Raw genomic sequence first — 21,223 nt, 5'->3', positions numbered from 1 at the left:
GAGCCCGGCACCTCAATAGCGCGCACAGAACCGGTAGCAATTAAGTCAACCAGCGCGCTTGGCGTGGCCATAACATCGGATCCGATTTTGACGGCAGTCTTTCCGAAAAAAAAAAGTGAATAGGACGCACCGTTCTGAGACGCACCGACGAAAAATTAAGAAAAAAACCGCGTCTTATACACCGGAAAATGTGGTATGCTGAATGTTTTGGAAATGTTTGATGAACCAACCCAGCTAAGGCCGCAGAAGCCTGAGCAGCTGTTGTGGGTTTTCGTTGTGTTAACTTTTAATATTGCGGACTTGAGAAATGATCAAGACAAGGCATGTTTTACAAAATTGCAGTATACATCTATTTGTTATAATATAATGAATGTGTAGGAAGACTACGCCGAATGGTTTGGAAATGTGCGGAAACTTACCCAGTTAATACTGGAGAAGTCAGAGTAGCTGTTGGGGACATTCGTTGTGTTTTGTGAACTTTTTTGTTTTTTGGTATTGTGAACTTGCAAAGTGATCAAGGCTAGATATTATTAGCATCATTGTAATCTACAGTTATTTATTTTTATTTTAGTGCAATAACCCTATGCTGAATGTTTTGAATATTTTTGGTGAACTTTACCCAGCCTACACCGGAGAAACCTCAGTCGCTGTTGTAAGCGTTCATTTTGTGTTGTGATATTGAGAAATTATCAAGGCTAGCCATTTTTATAACAATTGTGATATACACATATTTTTATTATAAGTGCAATAAAACTGGTCATTTTTGGAAATGTTAGAGCAAAGAAATCCTACTTTGGATGCCGCTTTGAGTCCTTGAAAAACCTGTGACAGGTGCTGGAAAGTCCTGGAATATCCTTGAATTTTTGCCTTAGAAACCTGTATGAACCCTGGTTGTATTTCTGTATGAAAGCATGAGGTGCGCGGTACTGTGAAGGATTTTTTTTTCCTCTCTTTCGGTCACGGAAAACGGTTGCGCATTACAATCGAGGGCGCGTTAGAATCGAGTAAATACGGTAAGCGTTTCTTTTTCGAATTTTCGTGCCGAACCTGCATATAACGAAAGCCTCTTTATAGCGAAGTTTTTCGGGAATTTCTCAATTTCGTTATATCCAGGTTAAACTGTATGTGCTGACCAAAAGATTGCATTTTTCAAGGAAATATTGATCACGGTTTTTTGTTTAAAAATTTATGCTCAGGCGTCCTCCCTCCATGTGTTAAAAGAAAAGAAAGAAAGAGGGAAAAAAATGTCATTAAAGCAGATATTTACACAAGGATAGTGAAATATCTTGGTGTCTTAAAAAATAACAAAATGGGTCATGTTTGAGTGTCTGTTATTTGACATGTGCAACTCTGTCAATAGTGCAACACTGCTACTCAATTGCACAGGTAAAGAAACTTGCCTGGTTTTAGATGTAGCTTGCTTTTATCCTTTATTCTGAGGTAAAGCAAAAAAAAATTCCTAATGGCTCCGTGCCACAGTTGCATGTCTGTTTCTTGACCATGGTAGAGATTAGTCTTCATATTTTGTACAGTTATTGCTTTGTTTAATTTACTGTTGTACATACTCTTTATGTAGTGCAGTTATCTATACATGCTTAATAATATCTTTGATACACATTTGTGGTAAAACAGTAAATTAGTCCTTCGAGAGATCTGAAATTCAAGCATTCAGCATTACAGTAAAACCTCGTTAATTTGGATTTCAATGGTTAATAAAAAAACGGCTATGCTAATCAAATGTTGAATTATCTAGGGTATCAAGAAAACAATAAATAAATGCTTTCTACACCAATCTGCCTTTATTTACTGAACAAAATTTGCAACCCTTGCAATTCTCGTCATCTCATGACTGATTAGCGCTCGCAGCGGCGAGGGCCTCGTGCTGCCCATTTGGCCATGATACAAGACTTGCATCTTCATCCGAGTAGACATGCTTTTCACTACTGCGCACACATCCCGATTATTTTTCGGGATGACTTCCTGCGCAGTGCTGCCCATTTGGCCATGATGCAAGACCTGCATCTTCTTCCGAGTAGACATACTTTTCACTACTACACACACATCCCGATTATTTTTTCGCCAGTAAGCGGGTCGGCAACAGATCGTTCGTCCACCGAGATGTAGCTGCGGGTTGCAGTAGAATTGGTCGTCATCATTGACAGCGCCCACCGTGTTTCTGACATTGCGCATGCATTGCGTAGAGTCATAACAGAGCTACTGCTCGCCGCAACCGCTGCGGACGAAATCACAGTCGCTATCGACAGGATCACTTACGATGACTGCACTGTTCTAAAGGCACACGACCAACGTGTGCACTGAGTAAAAGCGAAACTGCTGCTCGCCACAACTGTTACAGACCAAACCGGGGTCATTAGCAAAGTGATGACGCATGGTGACTAATACGCAGTTCTGAAGGCACATGCAGCCACCGTGGTGTCATGTGCGGCAGTAAATGCATAAAAGCACGAATAGGCACAAATCATTCAACGTTTGTGTCAATCCCCTACAGTTTCCTCTGATCACTATTGCAATGCAGACTCTGCCGTTTTGTTTCTATTGGCTGCTAGCGCCACTGTTGCTCTTTTGCATCACTGATTTCAGCGCTCCACACTTGCCATGCTGTAAAGGGTTGTCCGAATTAATCGGTGTGTGGCCAAATATGTCCGAATTAATGAGAGTTTGATGCCATTAAATAATGCATACGCCTGCTGGGACCAAAGGAAGAGTCTGAATTATCTGATTTTACGAATTAAGGAGGCTCGAATTAACGAGGTTTTACTGTACCTGGTTTTCAAATAATTTTTAATAGGCACTTTATAACTTCTTAGTTTCATCCTATAGCAATTATAGTGGAAAATACCTTAGTGATGCATTCATTGTATTTTTATGTCTAGTTCTTTCGATCACCGAACAAGTTACGAGTAGTATAGTTTGCATGTGAAGGGCTTCCACAAGTGTTCGCATGTTTTGTAAGGCTTAGAAACTACTGTTTTCCTATTTATTAAGCCCTTATTTATAAGTAAATTTATCATTCGTTATTTCGTTAATAAATCTGCTGTTCTTCAATGTCATGTGACCGTACGTTCAATCTCTTGAAAACTTGTTCAACTTTTCCCATGCATCTTGCACCATACTGTGTTAAATTAAGAATTTTTTTGGTAATGGAATCCTTCTGAATATGGCTTTAGTTTGTCACATTCTTATTGTTCAAGCAAGCAAAGATATTAGCAGTGCTTTCTGTGTGCGTGCACTTCATATTTAAGGCCATTGAAGCATCACTCGTTTTGCACTGTATTCCTGCAGGGTCTCCCCCAGCACAGCTGCGCGAAGAGAAAACTTATGTCTCAAGCTCAGTGCAGACGGACGCGCTACATGAACTTGGAAACCACACCAAAACGTTGACTTTGAGCAGCCGCAGCAGCAAGTCAGGTGGAACATCAGAGAGAGCCACTGTCAGTGTTCAGCCAACACTCCTGGACAAAGCGTACAACAAGATCTTTGGTGAAAAGCGGGTCTCCAAGGAGAAGAAGGCCCTGCTGCCTGATGAGAAAGGCCCCATCGAAGAGTTGGACTCGATGCTGGAGTGCTACAGCAAAACTGGCGGCAAGCGCTCGTCTGTCAGGCAACAGCAGGAGCATAATGGGGGCACGTGGCCCAAGTATCGGGGACCTCCGCTCCAGCTAGGCGAGGCCGGAGTGGCTAACACACTCCAACCTCACAAGCGACGGGAGCGCAAGTCCCTGGCTTCCTTTACAAAACAGCTGCAGGTGCCCTCCTATGCAGACTTCCCTGCTGAGCTAAGCTCCCCTTCTAGCGGCAACTGCACCTCAAGCTCGGGCTCCTATGCATCTCCAGGCAGTCCCCCAAAGGCTCCCTCGGGTGTCCAGCAGAGTTCAGAGCGAGTTCCGCTGCATTATGCAGCTGGCCTGCCTGAAGACCGCCTGGACTACTCCGTGGTGTCTGCACACAAGGACGTCCTTGAAATGTACCAGCACCGAGGAGGCTTGAAGAGTCGACCCCACTCAGCCCACTACCCTCGCGAGGCCTATGCCAAGCCTGTCGCGCCCTATGCTGATGTTCTTCTCTCCGGCCATGTACATCAGAGCCTGCGTGCCAATGTGCCTCTGTACCCACAGCCACGGGGCCACCAACATGCCTACTACCCGACATACATTTCACGTAGTGGGGACTCACTCCTGGCAGCTGATGGGGCTGAGAGCTTGCGATATGGGCCCCTGGGTGGGGCAAAGGGGGATGGTCGTTACACGCCCTCTCCATGTCCATCCCAGTACAGCTTCTCAGGCACTTCACCAACTCACAGCCTGGACTTCCCCCAGCAGTTCCAGCCTGTGGCACCAGCGCCAAAGCGGCTTGTGCCCACACATGTGCATGGACCCTTTCGTGCCGAAGAGACATACCCACAGCCCTCATATGATGGCTTAGCTACATTTCCCAAGCGGAACCAGCGCATACGGATCCCATCAACACCAAGTGTCACTTCAAAGTCATCAGCAGGAAAAGTGTCTACAAGCTCAATAGAGAAGGCCCCATCACTCACTGATCGTAGCAGCCCCATGCCAGCATTTACAGTGGAACTGCTTACTCCCAATGGGTCTCGGGCCATCACTGAGCTTAGAGGCCGAAGGTAAGACTCCTTTAAAAAATTTGGAGGACGCTTAAGCTTCGCCTTTAAGAGTGGAACGCGATAGCATTAAAAAATTCCTGACAGTTTGTCAGGTTTCCTGGAATCTGCAGCTTTCTTTTTTCTGCACCTTTGCCTCGGCGTGCCACTGCCGAGGAGACGAGTGCCATCTGGATAGTGTTTTTGCAAGGAACACTGACCGGGGCGTGCCGCTGTATGGATGGTAGAAATGCTGGAAAAGGGGTTTGTGTAACAGTTTCCACGTAACAGAATTATGTTTTCTCGTTTATTCAAATTACAATTCGATGCTATCATGCCTGTAGGTTATGGTAAAGTCATACTACTTTTGATTTTTTTGGTGCATTTTACTTTGAGAAATCCAATTGGTTCACCAGCGCCTCTGCACCACACGGAGGAGGGCCTGTGTGGTCGGGGTGGTTTGGGATGATATTCTTCGCCGGGGATGCCGACACAGACGCCATATTTTGTGCAACACGGGGCCCTTAACGCTATCATGTTAAAACTGGTTTAGATAGCTTCCCAGAACAGCTTGAGTGATAAAATAACACAAAGCAGTGTGCACTAACAAAGTAAACTGGAGGAACTTTTCTTTCTTTGATGACAGTCAGAATAGAGAGAGTCTGCAGTGTACTGATTTCATAGCCGTTGATGTTTTTGACTGTGGGTAAGTTTCAGACCATCAAATTGTAACTTACAGTGTATGTAAGTAACCTACTAGGCTGCCGCAAAATGTTTGTAGCACAGCAGTTTGCTATGCAGAATAATTTGTAAAATTTGGCCTGTTTTTCTAGCCTAGCATAAACGCTAGATGATGCATGGTGCTCATTAACTCCACAGTGGCTTGGTGGCCTACTGTAAAGGGTGCTGAAGGTAAATATTGAGTGAGGCTAACAACAACATCAACAAGAACTCAGCTTTTGTAAATAAGGTAATGTAAATGTGGGATAGGGTTAACGTGGTACATCCGCTTAGAAAATAGAGAACCAGCTCCTGATGGTATTTTATGCAATTTTATAAATGATAAATGGTAGTCAACCACTGGTAATTAGAATTAAAATTTTCTTGGAGTATTTGAACATGAAAGAAAGTGCAGTTTGGCCAATTTTATTGCATGTGCCTGCTGAAGAACTCACCGATGCTGCTACTTCACATTTGTAGGTTGGCAATAGGTTGATGATGATGATGATCATGATGAATAGGTCTTTTAGGTTTGTTGTCCCGGACTGTCCAGGACTTCCTGAGGTGCTGCTTTCATCCAGTTCGCATTGACATACCGAATGTCTCGGAAAGTCCTTGGTAGTCCGGGTTGACAAATCGATGACAAATTTACAGTAGTGTAGTGCCCTTTCTGAGCAGGCTCAAAGCATGCAGTAGCGCCTGGCAGAGTATAACCTCAGAGATTGGCATTGGAGTACAGTATTCCTGCACTATGCTGGACACGTGACTGACTTATTTATGAGGGGGTACCCCATAAAATACCAGAATGTTCTTTTGTTCTTCATGTGGTGACACTAAGTTTGTTGATGGCAGCAGTACCCATTGCTAGCGCTTGCCTTCCATGTCTGTGACAGTATGAAAAGTGCATTACCTTAACGCATAATAGGTAATTTATTTTTCCACATCTTGCCTAATCATATCAGCAATTTTTAGTGATCTTCTGTTGAATATGAGCAAGTGTATTATAAATGTGCTTTCCTGTCAACTGTGAAGCTAATCTGGGACAATAGACATGTATTGACTTGGGGACTAGGCTTTAAGAAACCTCTTTGTCTTTTAAACATTGCAAATCTTTTTATTCTCTTCAAGGAAGGCAAAATTTTAACTCACAACAAATTGGGATGTTGGCAAGTTGTGGCAATCTAGAATTTTGCAATCAAGAAGATAAATTCTACACAGAATTTACTGATTTTGTCAAAAAGCCATGGATGAGATTTTGACCTTGTATATTGAAGGTCACGTGAGTAAATATTGGCAGATTATTTCTTAAACTGTCCACCATGTTTTATGGATGGGCACCAACCAGATCGGAAAATGGTACACATGAGTTTGATGCAACATGAAAGCTGAAGGTCATCAGTTGGATCAAGATGTTGAGGTTTTGTGTGAAACTTTAAATACTGAAATAGAGAAGGGAACAAGCCAGTGTAAGAAAGCAGAATTTCATGCACCCACTCTATTCTTGGTGGTCAATAAAAACATAAAGGAGCATTCAACTTTGAGCTGTGGTGCTTGGTGCACTGATGTGGAGGGCCTTACACTTGCTATTGTTACTGTTGCATTAAATGCATTCATGTGGGAAAAAAGTCTTTCCAGTTATTTTTGGGTGCCTGCTCATACACCCAACTTCTCACGTGTTCTGCTGCCTTCAAGAAACATCTTTGTTACCTTTAACCACAATTCTTTCAGCAGCTAAGTCATCTCTTGATGCAGGGCAAACTTAGGTTTCGAGGACTGGTCTGTCACTCTAGTTAAAGTATTTACTGTTTGTTTTTAGTGTTTAACACCGCTTGTGATTTTTCTTTGTACAGCTATACGCTGTTACACTGTACGCTACCTGAAAAAAAAAAGAGGAATGACCCATAGAGTTTCATACAATAATTGATAGAGGGAACTCTGGGGCTAGTGTCTATGGGAGCAGCAAGCAGGGCAGTTCAGCCAGCATGACCTCAGTGTACTCGCCGTAATTCGAGACCGCTGTTCCGATAAAACTAACCTAAACGAACACAAATGAAGGATAAAACTTCTGTAGCAAAGCATTGTACCCGTAGAAAACGAAACAATAAGTGCTTAAGCGCGCAAGCCCTGGGTTTTGCTACGATGCCAATCTGCTAGTGCACCGAGTGGCAGGCTTAGATTAGTGGAGCATTCGACCCAGTGGCGTACCGACCGGGGGGGGGGGGGTCGGGTGTTGTACCCCCCCCCCCCTGAGGCCGAGTTAAACCCCCCCACCCACACGTCCAGCCCCCCCAGTCCAACGTGTACCTTCAGTGCTCTGTTCACATTGTCAGTACAATTCAGAAGGTAGCTTGAGTTTGAATTTTCCTGATGAACAAAAACACTCTATCACTGTCTTGTATTTATTCATTCACTCTTAAATTACTTTGAGTAAAACGGTAAAGAAAGAAACATCATCATCCTTGGTGTCATTATATTATTATAATAATTAGGCATTTTATTTGCTGTTGGATTCCTCTGGCTAAAGCAAGGAAATAGCATATTATGCAAAGTGCTTGCTCCCCCCCCCCCCCCCACCCTAAAAATTAAACGCCCTCCCCTGGCAGAGATTCTGGGTGCGCTACTGGCTCAACCGGCTATCGCTTGCACTCATGGAGGAACGAAAAATATAGTAAGGAGCATTACGTCACGCAGCCAGCCTTGCAAGTGAACCCTCCGTGTAGCCAGCAGTGGTGGCCCAACACATGACCGCTTGCGTCGAGATCACGGAGAATCGCGATTGCTGAGACGTTTGGTTACCGGTAGTTCTTTTATTTGGTGCGCGCTCGGCTGGCAGCTGCTCACATGGAGGAAGGAAAAAAATCTTTTTGCTCAATTTTTTTTCCTTGGTTTTGTTTTTGTATATTTGAACAATTTCAAATGGGTATTGAAAAAAAAAAAATCAACCGGGAGTACTAAAACCTACTGCGCGCTCTGACGTTTCCTTCGTGCTCTGACGTTTTCGCCACATGTTGAGCCACTACACTCGGCTTCAATCGCGTTGCATTATGCTCCCTTCTATCTTTTTTCTTCCTCCATGCTTGCACTATGCCTGCCTGAGATAAGCGCTTATGCAGGCCCATGAGATATGCGCTAATTCTGGCGTTGCCTGACGTTGGTTGTTTCGGATGCTGGCTTTCCCCACGAACCGAAAACCGATAAAAAATATTTGGGTTTCACTTCGAAACAAAATAATAACGTTTCGGTTACATTTTTGTTCCAGTCAATAATATTGTTTTGTTTCGTTTTCCGTTTTTGTTTTCGTTCCGTTCCGACACACTGTTTGAAACCACTAGGCCACGGACGTATGCATCAACACGCAGCTTTCTAACCCTTATCAATTTCTCGTGGGCACGTCAGCGCATTGAGACGCATGATGCGTTTCGATTTGGCTACCTCAAGAGGCTGAACCGCTGCAATTAGTAGCAATTGTGTGTGTTCGCAGAGTATTCTGCACTTATAAAAGTATATATTGCTCTGAAATTTAGGACAGTGAAGGCAGATAAACCGTATAATAAACAAAACCACAGGAGCGCCTCAATCGACAAGCACGATGATCAGACAAATCCATGTACTTTCCATCATTCCCATGGTGGCTGAATGATCGCAGCGCCAAAGTTCCCTCTAGTAATTATTGTATGAAACTCTATGGAATGACATGAAAAATCCTCACAAAAACATTCATCGGTGATGTATGATAGTAGAAATTGAGGTGTGCTATTATTTGTTTTGAGGGTTGTCACACAACAGCCAGTGATACTTTACTATATGCCAGAATATGTAACTTCTTTTTAAGAATTTTTAGGTTAGCATGAGCATGCTTTTTGTGAAATAAGTGCTATTTCTTTACACTAAGACATTTGCAGGATTATTTCTTGTGTTTTATTGGCTGAAACTGAAGTTAGGAATAACAGTGACTGTTTTGTTACCCTTTCTGTTTAAGAACAGCAGGTTAAGCACATGTGTGCAGTTGAAGTGGTCATGGATTTTTTGTAAATCCAGTATTTTATAGAAGTGAGTGGTGCTGTGCTGTAATTAACTGCAATTCAAGGTTATATATAGACCAAGTAAGTGTGTGACAAATTCATTTGGCCTGGGGAACCTAGCATTTGGCTTTCCCGCTGAGTTAAAGGATATGTATAACACAGTACTGCCCTTATGTACAGGTAAACAGTAAAATGCAGAGTGGATTGTTTTTTTTTTTTTTTTTGATGCTGAAGTGATGCTGATAGGAGCGGTACTTTCGCAGACGACCCAAGCCTGGGGACATGCGAAGAATTGTGATTGAGAAGAGCCTGGAGCCCCTTGGAATACAGATTAAGTGTGGTGCTGGTGGCACCATTTTTGTGTCTTCTGTATCCGAGAATAGCATAGCTGCTCAAGCCAGCCTGCAGGTTGGAGACCAGCTGCTGGAGGTGAGTGGGCGAGCCCTTTCAGCTGTGGCCTCTCCTGAATTGTAGTATTGTCAGAATTATGAAAGTAACCTTCATTGGTTTACAGGTATGCGGGATAAATATGCGCAACGCCACTTACCAGCTTGCAGCTAATGTTCTTCGGCAGTGTAGGGACAGCATTACAATGCTCGTGCAGTTCAACCCTGACAGTAAGTCCTTCATCTTGTTCTTTGTATTACAGTTTTGTTATTGTAATTTTGGCACTAGAGGTGACCTCGGTGATTTGCTGTCCTTGCAAGTTTTGTCTCAGAAGTGAGGTTTTTTGTAGAAATCACAAGTGTTTATACGTCAGTTTAACCGTGCTCACTGTACATGCTGCTAGTGCTAGGATGCGAGTAGTTCTTGTTTCATTGCTGTGTTACTCCTGCAGCCAAGAGCTCCAATGCCCATTCAATTTCCTTTCTTGATCTTGTTTGCATTGCGCTGCCTACTTATAATGAATCATTACTGACTAGCCTGGTTATCAGTGCTTTTAGCTGCAGTGAGGTTTGGCAGCAACACAGAAAGGTCCTGTCACTTGTTATGTGTCAATGCCACCTGCTGATGGGGAACATTATCACTGCACCAGTGATATATATATATATATTAAACTGGGAGGGGCATCATATCCAAATATGTAAAGGATAAGAAAGATGAAACGGTGTGAGAAGGAGGAAGGGAGGGGGGGTTTAAAAGCTTGGTATTCGATTGCTATAGCCCTTGCACACAAAGTATGTTTTTTTTTTTTTTTTCTGGAAATGTTTTTAATGCCACAGACATACCATGCTGGGACCCTGTAATAAGTGCACACACATGAATACCTACTATGCACTGAGGATCATAACATCCTTGTAATAGTCATTGAGGGCATAGGTCTCTGCATCAGTGAAACCCTGACAAAAGCTGCAAAAAAATCCAGTTTGGCACAAAGTATGAAGCAGCAACAATGAGTAAGACATACTATCATGTTGAAGTCTTGCTTTGTAGGTAGCTGAGCTGCCTGATATGAATGTGTTCTGGTCCAGCCTGTGGCACGAGCTCAAAAATGCATTGGCTCGGGCCACAGACTGGACCATGGCAACAGAGCTACCATTGTTGTGTTTGTGTCATTATCGGTATTTTATGCTAACACTACCGAGTTAGAGTGTAAGGCCAACTAGCGCAAGAGACAGTTCTGGAGCTACCATGCTGCAGCCTACATGCTATCTGCAGCCTGCTGCAGCCTAAATGCTATCTTGCACTACCATCACTATTGCTTAAATTTGCTCTGTGGTTTTGACTAATGTTGTTTGAAAAATTCAGAGGATGTCTAGTACTGATAAAGCACTCCCTCTTTGGCTTATGCCTTTTTGGTTACTACTGTTGTTGGTACAAAAACCTTAAAAGTGCAAGATGGGCTCCTTTGTGCTAAAGCTAAAGAATGTTGTTGTACAGTTTCCAGGACAACACAGTGCTGATGCCCAAAACCTTGAATGCTGCTCAGAAGTTCATTTAATAGCTATTGCTATTAAAAAAAAATGTTACTTGTTTGTTTGCATAAAGCTAGCATTCACCTAATGAATCTGTTGGCTGGCTCTCTGATATTTGTTGTGTCACAGGTTCTTGCAAGTACAGCCATTGTAGAGCTCTAGAACTAGCTGCACTCATAGCTATATGGCTGAACTGCATGGCTGATTGGTATTGCACAACACATTTACTCTGAAATTAAGCAAACCAAATTACCTTATTGTTCATCAGACACAGGTGAGGATTTTCTCTGGTGAAGGTGCTCATCAGTGGTAGCAGTGCTATGCTGCTAGTGATGTATGTGGCATTTATACAAAGATCTCACCCTGCATTATCTTGCACTGACATTTTATTTTAGCCAAAAATTGCATCAAATGTTGAGGCAAGAAAAAAATATTTAAAAAGTAAAACATTGTGGTGCTCGTTGCCTGGCCACAACTTTAAAGCATCTAACTTTAAATGCACTTAACCGTCATGTTTGTAATAGCAGCTGCAATAGCTTGTATTCAATGTGTGTGTGTGCAAGTTAAAAAAAAATTATGATAAGAATTTATTTTATCATTAGGAACCGTAAAATCATTCAACAATGTATTTCCCTCCGTTGTTCATGGTACTCTTCCAACATTTGGAAAGGTCTCTGGTGCTGCAGCTGAAAAAATTTGGTGGTTCTGCTAAAATAAATTAAGGAGCTCTTCTTCATGTTAAGGCTTCTGTTGGGAACGTATTTGACAGAAACTGAAGCAGGTGGTAGTCCTAAGTTGAGACATCTACTGAATAGGCTGGATGTGGAGACTTTCCCAGTTCAAGTTGTGTATAGTTAATTTCATCATGTTTGCACCCTGGCGTTTTGAATGACACCATGCTGCCAATGTAGTCATTTCAATTCAGTGGCTTTCCCTGCACAGTGGAGTTGCTCACACTGCAGCATAGCATTGATTGTCTGCTTCCTCTTGAGCATTTCCTGGTGGCTAAAGCCCTCCTTGTTCCTCTAGACACAAAGCATTGTCTTCTGAAGATGAATGTCGTATTTAGATATGGCGGAGGCTTTTTTTATGGCCTAAGGCCTAAGCCATTCCTTTTGACTGAAACCCATATACAGAAACATGCCGGTTATAGTTGTCCTTGGTAAGAGTATTGTGTGCCCAAGATCCCAACTTGTGGATTTTTCTCATACATTTAAGAGGCTGCCCAACTGTAGCATGACCAGTGTTCCTCTCCTTAACCAATTCAGAAGTGTTGTGACGAGAGTACAAGTGGATGAGGTTCTTCATGCACTTCTCAGCAAAGTGTGATGGATGGGCAGAGCACGGAGAGTTCTAGATGTTGAATTTTCATACCTGAATTGTCAATGAATACGAATTTGCATGCTGTCGTCTTAGCAGTGCCATCCTTCCTGTATGCCGTACATATTTGTCTTATAGCCTCTGCTATAGCAGATCCCCTTTATACTCGTACAGCAAAAGGTGTTACATATACTCCTCCTTGTCTCACAATGCTGCCTATATCTACACTATCGATCTACACTATCACAGTTAAACCAGGGGGGGGGGGGGGGGGGGAGGAAGAAAGCACTTTAATTCATGTACCAACTCAATATCTGTTGACTAAATGCCTTAATTGTTGCCACCTAATTCATACAAAATCTTTTGAGTGACCGCATTTAGTTAATGTTACTTGCACAGGGACACCTGCAGTTTTTCGCACAGAAATGTGGAGTAGCCGATCGGTTCCCTTTTGGTAGCCTAAGTTAAAATTGTGCAATTGTAGTTCTGTGCATTTATGAATGATGTTGTCAAGCACCAAAGGGCTTGTATTGCAGGTAAGGAAGGAAACTAGATATAAAGGTAGCAGTTGAAATATTTTTAATTGCCTTGATATCTATGGGAGAAAAATTGTAGTCTCCATGTCTTAACTCAAATTTCTTTTCTTAACCCACCATGGAGCTGTTTCCAAACATTTCATACATCCTGTATAAAATAATAAATCTTTAGTGTCTTATTTAAAACAGCTGTTCTATGATTAATATATTAAGCCAAGTTCTTTTAGGATAAGCATAGCTACTACAGTATGTATGCTGTAATCCTCGGTGATATTACATACTGACTTGTGATTTTCCAGAGTATCGGGAAGTAGCTTCCGACAACATAAGCACAAGTGAAGAGAATTCACCTGTGGACACTCCTGCTGCTTCACCCAAGATGCGCCATTCCAAACGATCTGACCTGATTCGTATTTCAAATGATGATGTCCCCAGTTCAGCTACATCCACCCTGACGCGACAGAAGCAGTCCTGTGTCAGGTGAGCATTCATTCAAAGGGCATCATGGTTCATATTTTCTTCTCCAATGTTATGCATTTTTATCATGGATGGCACAAATGAAAGGCTTGGATAAAAGTTTTTTTATACAGATGAACAGTTAGCACCTGCTGTTTAGACTAAGGCATTTTGTCTACTGTACAATGCAGGCTAGTGTACGTACAGTCTGGCACGTACTGATTTTTCAGATGTCTTATAATCTATCGCTCAGTTTAAAAGGCATGATCCACACTTGCCTTATTGCAAATAATAATGCCTCAAGCAAAGTTACCCTTGCATCCTCAGTTTGGTTGCAGAGTCAGTGCTACTTCTCCGCTTTGCAAAAGCTGCACCTTATGATGGAAAGTGGATGCTTTTATTATCTTAAACTCAATCTCCAAGTAATTTTGACTTAGTGAATGTGACTCGAGTTGAACACTATGTGAAGTAGTAGGTTTGAATCTGGTTACAAGGCATTTTCTTGTTCCACTTACTAGTACAACTTATTTCGAACAAGAAACTGTCTCTTAAACCTGTTATGCTTTTAGTTGTTGTTGTCAGCTATCATGCTTTGAGAACTTTTGATCTTTGCCCTGAATTACTGTCAACGCTGCTTTGAAGTTCACCTTGAAATTTCTGTACATAACTATGAGAGAAGTTTACAACAAGTTTTTTTTTTTTTTTTTTTAATCCAGCTCAATGCAGTCTGGAGATTTGATGTGATGTTTTCGCATGTTAAAAGACTCGACTGAATGAATGAAAGTAAATGCTTTATTTACAAGTATAAGCATATGGTGTTCTTGAAAATGAATTAATGGAGTTTGGAAAATTAGAGGAATAGTAGTGGAATTGCAATGATTGCTAGTGTGACTTCTGAGCAAGCAAAAGTTGGAGAAGTAGGGGATAGGGGGGCAGCGTTGAAGTGCTGAAGTCTCCACTGAAATTTGAAATTTACACAGTTTGTAGATGTCAGCCAGCTGGAGCAGGCATGTGGAATATTAACAATGTTTGTGTCTTCTTCCAAGGTGTTGTTTGTCACCTGAATCATTTGTTTTGGCAGCTGATCTAGCATAATAAGCACCGTCATCCATCTTCTCATCCCAGACCTTCATCAACCTCTTCTGAAAAAATAGAAGGCATATGATCAGAACTTTAGGATAGTGTGATACCGTGTAGCTTCCAAATTTGAGTTACCCTATGTCGTGGCTTTGTCATGATATTTTTGACTACTTATTTCTTGCGTTAAATGAAAGTCATAGACCTCTAAACCCTCAAAAAATTGTGACAAGCCTCAGAGTGCTGTTAATAATTTAATATAACAGCTTTTCTACAGCAAATTTTGTTTTTGTTTCCAGCGGGATATTTTTTCGCGACGTCGCGACACAGTATGTGGGAGCAGGAGCGACGTTTTGAAACTCACTCTGGCTCGTTCGGTCACCTCGTATGCTGCTACTCATTGTGAGGGTCGATGTAGCAACATAGCGGATAACCGAGTGAGTCGGAGCGAGTGTCAAACTGCCGCAATGACTTGCTCCCACACGACCACATACTGTGTCATGATGTTATGACTCACTATCCTCCTGGGAAATGAAACCAAAACTGTCTGTAGAAAAGATATTATCTTTTCACTAATTATTTATGGCACCCTGAGGCTTGTCACTATTTTTTCTAGGGTTTAGGTGTCTAGGACCTTCATTTAATGCAAGTAAATTAATAGTCGAAAATATTTGCAGTACCCCTTTAAGGTTTCAGTATCCTTCCTGTTGTAACAATTGCTGTAAGTGAAGGCTTGCTCAAAAGAATGGAAACAGGCTTAGTCAACCAACATGCACCACACTTTCAAAAAAGAAAAGAAATATCCAAAAACAAACAAGAAAGAAGCATCAGTGTAGATAAGATCAGCTGTAGGTTAGCAGCCCTCTTACAGAAGTACCAGCGTATTTGTATCTTCGTAGCAAATTATTGTTTTAAAGAATTTAAAGTTTTAGTTCTTTTAAAGAACTTACCAAAAGTAAGAAAAATCACTAAAATCGAAACATTGAGTTTATAACTCGTTAAAGGGACCCTGAAATGATTTTGACGATTTTGTACAAATGTACTGAGTCGTTAGAGTAGGTCCTTCTGATCATTAAGTGATGTGTTTAAGCTAGAGCACTGCACGGGCTCGGGCTTACCCGAAAGCCCGGGCCCGGCCCGGCCCACGGGCCGGGCCGGGCCGGGTAGGGGAGTTTTTTCACGGGCTCGGGCCGGGCTCGGGCACGGCGTGTGCTTTTTGACTCGGGCCCGGGCCGGGCTCGGGCTTTCTGCGAGGTATTCTCGGGCTTCTCAACTCTGAAAAACATGTACTTTTCGGTCTCGGTCTAGGGTTCGGGCCGGTTTCGAGTCGGGCTCGGGCCGGGCTCGGGCTTAAGGTAAAGGGGTGGCGGGCCGGGCCGGGCGGGTAACGTAGATTATTTCCGGGCCCGGGCCGGGCCCGGGTCTCGCCATAAAAGTTTTGATCGGGCTCGGGCGGGCCGCCCAATGTGAAAACGGGCCCGGGCCGGGCCCGGGCCGCAAAAATCGGCCCGTGCAGTGCTCTAGTTTAAGCATTCCACGTTAAATGTGCCATTTATTATAAGGTTTTAAAAATACAGCTAGTTTTTCAGCTGCCCCCTCACAATTGACGTGGTTAGTCCAATTGATGTCAGTTGGGCAAGCTATCAGATTGGCTACCCATACTCAGGTTGGGTCATTGATAATTTTTCCAAGTTTAATTTTGAACAAATGTTGTTCGTAATAGTTGGAATGTTGGTTAATTTCTTTGTATAAAAAAAAGGCATCAGAAAGAAAATTCACAACAATTTATCACACTCAAGCACTTACCGGCACAAGTGTCGTCTGCTTTTGTTACAACATTCTCCATGTTGATGCGAGCTGGGCAGTCAGTGTTGGTCTCGAGCGTTCTTTTTACGAGCACCATGGATCGCCCTTGTTACGTTGTGGGCTGCAAATCTAATGATCTGCGACATGTCAAGCTGCAACATCGTGTCCCTCTGCAAGGCAACATGCGAGCGGAGTGGCTGCAGCGCATCGGGCTGTCGGTATGCAATCAGCCCAGCGTCTACGCGTTTGCGGCCGTCACTTCACGCCGGAAAATTACTACCACAATAGTGAGTTTTAGCATGTCCAGTATTCGGGTAAACGCAAGCGCAAGTAAGCTAATCGTTTTAGCGGATGAGAGGAGGTGCAAACGTGACTGGCCTGCACGGTGCAGCCACCTGGTGGCACAAAACTCAACCAGACAAACACAGAGCTAATATAGCAGTAACCAGGTGTATTCTATATTGCTGCTGGGGTAAATTTTTGGTAGGAGTGTAATCGTGAACACGTTCTCTTTTTAAGTGTTTAAATGACATAATTAGCTCTGTGTTTGGCTGGTTAAGCTTTGCAGCACCAGGTGGCTGCACCGTGCAGGCCGCTCAGGCTCCTCCCGTTTACGCTAAAGCCCCTTCATCACAGCTCGCATGCGGTTGCGGAATACCAGACATGCTCGGCGCTGCGACAGAACGCTCGCAACGCACGCTGCTTGAATAGCTCTTGCTGGGGATCAACGGCCAGGTGGCTAGCGGAGAGGTTGGAAAGGCTTCGCGTGCCAAGACAACCGGAAGTAGATGACACGACGTCACATTATGACGCAGAAGCTGTGAAGGCGAAGCTTAGCCCCGATGACTTGGCGCATGAGTTGAGAAAAAACATGGCTAGGGAGGAGGGTAACTTGTAATCGTCCATAGCTCTCTTAATATGAGATGTTTCACTTAAATTGTGCCATGAATGTTTTACTTTAGCTGTATCCTACGTGTCTAGAAAATTTGTCTAAACCGTTTCAGGGACCCTTTAACTCGGCAGTTGTGTGAGAGTATTTATGCATCTCATATGTTTTTGAATTGGAGTTGGCCTTAAGTTAACGCATTTCATTCAAAGTTCTGTGTGTGTTCAAACTGTCAATTAGTCATTTTCACTCACATTGACAGCACTGATGATAATGACATAATTTGCAACCCATTTGAAAAAGTGGTGAATGCAAACATTACTGTTCTAAAGTTTATTTTTGTATCTGTGTTTATATTATTCCTAAACCTAGTACTAATGATGTTGTGTGAGTGTAGCACATTGGGTAACACTCTCAGCAAGGAAGTTCAAAAAGGAATGATCCATAGTTCAGAGTGCCTGTTGGTGATGTAGGGTTGGAAATCAGCTGAGTGGAACCGCATCCCTTAGTCCACAAGCTGACAGTAAGAGGCAGCTCTAGCTTAAGCCATAGGAAGGGGGATACTACTGCTAAACCTCAACATGACAAACACAGATATAACAAATTATCGTATTTGATTCGTGTCAGATGCAACTTGTTATGACGAGGTTTGACTGGACGAACACCAGCTGTAGCTGGTGTTAGCTGGTGTTCATAAAAGACAGTCAGGGTGGAAAATTATTTTTACCATTGGTCTGTGTTGCCCTCGTTTAATTGTTTTTGTCTCCTATGTTTAGGGTTCAGTGTTTTTGGTCTTAATTGAAAAAGAAAAAGTATGCCAAATTATGAGAAGACAAAAACCGAAAATTCTGAGCCTTACCTATGTTCTAACTGTTGTTGCTAGTCTCCGTAACAGCAAATTAATTTTTTTTGTGCTAAATTTAAAATACCATTTCTCAGCGTGATTCACTATGCCTCTGACTTTGGTTACTGTAAATCGTCGTGGTAAAATGCTGGGTGGTGATGTGTTCATGGTTGGCTCTTTGTATATATATATATATATGCACGACTTGGAGGTTGACTAAGCTGATGGCACTCTATTCTTTCAGCAACCACATTTTTGCTGTTGGGAATGATCAGTGGTTAGGCTTTATTTCTTTTGCATATGCATATAAATGTGCAAAATGTAGTGCAGCTGCCTGATTTTATTGTATTCAGCAGCTGTAGCAACACACTGTGGGTGTGGTCTTCATGCAGATGATTGTGTATGTTTATGTGTATGTTTGGTGCTCATGTGTGGAGGTCACGGTGAGAGTGGTTGGCTTGTAGTGGCTTCATCAAGGCTCAGCAGTGCAGACTCAGTGCAGCAGATGTAGTAATAGAGCTGGCTGCTTCACCTGTCATGTCAAGATGGCCTGAATCACTTTGCAGCAGCTTCCGGTGCATGTCTGGTGCCATCGTAGGTGATGGCTATAATTCGCTAGCCATATAAAAAGTGGGTAAAAAATATTGTCCAGAATGATCCATATGAGTTACCAGGCTGTGTGAAGCTATGACCTTGCTCATTGCAGTATTTCAGTAGTCTCATTTGACGAGTTGTGCTAGGGGATACTGAGAATGGACCAGCCAGGTGTGCAAAAAGTGTTAAATCATAATTTGCAATGAAGATTTCTACTAAGACAGTGGCTGCACATAAAGCTAGTACATACTCTTGCAAGTTAAAGCTTTTCAGAATACATAGCACAGAAACATAGACATTATGCTACATGAATAATGGCTCTCTGTCAAAGAAACACAATGTCGATTCCATGACACCTATATATGGGGCACTTAAAATGGGAAGAATACAAAATTGATGAGTTGTTTATTTGGTTGGTCAGTCGGATCTGGATGCACACTGGTAGCAGGAAGATAAAATCGGGTGAACAGAATCAAGGGACACCAAAGAGAAAACTTATGTAAGCTGTATTAGTAAATTACCCTTTTACAATATATACAAAAAAAGCCACTTTTGCTGTGAGAGGGGCTTGGTAAGCCAGGAAAGACTCAAAGGCGAAAGACGGGAGGCGCGACTGCCTTGGAAGTTCCTGCACCAGCTTGCTGTGATGTCATGCATTATGATGGCGTCCACTCGGGCCTAGTTCATTTGTTATTAGTAAAGGTGGACCATATTCTAAATGTGCGACAGACTGAACTTAGCAAGTTTCAAGGACATGTACTGAGTCACAATGGCCCAAATACGAAATATTTTGAAATCCGCGACATCACACTGACGTACCGGCACTGGGGTCATGGCGCAAAATTTAAAAATGGAGCTTGACCTTCATTATATCTTGTAATAATCAATAGATTTACATAGAATTAACAAACATAGACTTTTGAAGTAATATTTTATCAGTATAAACTGATTTAATGTTTCTCTTTAGTGTCATTTTGAAGACACTGCGAGGTGATGGGGGTATGTATACAGTTGAACCCACGTATAACGATGCTGGTTTTAACAATATATGTCAGATATAACAATGAGCAGCTGATGCACCGTCAACTTTTGTATATGTTCTATGGCAAAATAAGCCACAATGTTCCCATGCTGGGTTATTGGTTATAACAAATAAATCTAGCTACGGGGTGTGTGCTCCGAAAGCATTACAGCGTAATAGTAAAGCAAAAGTGCACCATATTGTTTGTGGCATTCATTGTACATAGCATCGTCATCAACATGGGAATGGCTTAAAAACTGACATAAATACATGTGTTGACTCTGCCAGAGCAGTTGTGCCCTACTGTCATCACATCATTACATGTCAACTAGTATCTGCAGGGACGGCGTTAAGTATGCATGAAATGAATGATTATGCCTCTATTGAGCAGTCTTCCGTAGCTGCACTTTTTTTCTATCCATATGCAAACTAGCTGGCATTTGGTCCCCATGCCAACCTAATGACCTGCATATGATTATTGATAGCTTAAGCAGTCACATGATGGTACCCAGTACACAATACCTGTAGCAGATGACAACAAGCGAGTGCAGCACCCATGCCCCATGATCGAAGCTTTATATTCATTAACTTTTGCAGAAAATATCAATTTGCCATGAGTGTTTGCACTAGTATTATTTCGAGATTAACTTTGGTATCAAATAAAGTATCTAGTAAGTGTTTCCAAGTCTTTATACATGTTAATTGTCATCCTCTTACCTATGAGAAGCTTGTAGTAGAGTTTCTACAACTTTGAAAGTATGTAAGTACTCCTTTCATGCATAAGTAGCTCTACCAATAAATGCGGCCTGAGGCGGGAGTCTGAGACGCTGGTGCACCGAAGGCCAAACGCTCACCGCCCCCCCCCCCCCCTTTCCTTCTTTTGTCATCACCTTGGAAGCGGCACAGTGGGATGTGCTTAAAGAAATTGGATGATTGTGCAGATCTCTCTGGCATGCGAGCGCAGCTTTTGCTTCTCGCACACAATGCACCAAATCTTGGGATCATGCCAAAAACATGGGAACACAAATGGAAAGGAGCAAAGTGCATAGGGTATGCTTGTGCTGATTGAGACTGATAGGCACGAAAGAACTCTCACTGTCTATGTCTGCCGGGGTTAGTAAGACGCGTGTCGGCGATGCCAATAAGAGGATTCGCTACAGTGGCAAGCGCACCCAGTCAGTCAGTCACGCTGTGAATGCTGAAGCACTTGAGCGCTTCAGTGAGCGGCAATTATGAGAGAACAGCACACTTATAAATTCACAAAATCATTATTCGTTGAAAATGTTTGTTTACAAAACATTTTTATACAAATGGTGGTTTGAATTATTGGAAGAATGCCTGCAGCATTGAAAGTAACGATCTGTAGCCAAATGCAAATGGAGTTGCAGGTCCGCTACTCCACTG

The 21,223-nt window shown here is 42.6% G+C and overlaps 1 protein-coding gene across 1 annotated transcript in view; it reads left to right on the top strand.

Moving 5' to 3' along the window:
• The window catches only part of LOC119436498 (disks large homolog 5-like), a 123,146-nt gene that overhangs the window by 53,858 nt on the left and 48,065 nt on the right, over positions 1-21,223 (top strand). The window contains exons 15-18 of the mRNA XM_037703358.2: positions 3,304-4,645; positions 9,627-9,792; positions 9,878-9,980; positions 13,435-13,615. Of these exons, the coding sequence (XP_037559286.1) occupies positions 3,304-4,645; positions 9,627-9,792; positions 9,878-9,980; positions 13,435-13,615 (1,792 nt within the window). The remainder of the gene's footprint in view (positions 1-3,303; positions 4,646-9,626; positions 9,793-9,877; positions 9,981-13,434; positions 13,616-21,223) is intronic.

This window comes from Dermacentor silvarum, chromosome 1 (assembly GCF_013339745.2).
Source record: "Dermacentor silvarum isolate Dsil-2018 chromosome 1, BIME_Dsil_1.4, whole genome shotgun sequence".
In the NCBI taxonomy this organism is placed as follows: Eukaryota; Metazoa; Arthropoda; class Arachnida; order Ixodida; family Ixodidae; genus Dermacentor; species Dermacentor silvarum.
The sequence above is the reverse complement of the archived record's forward strand: the minus strand, read 5'-3'. Positions and strand labels throughout refer to the sequence as shown.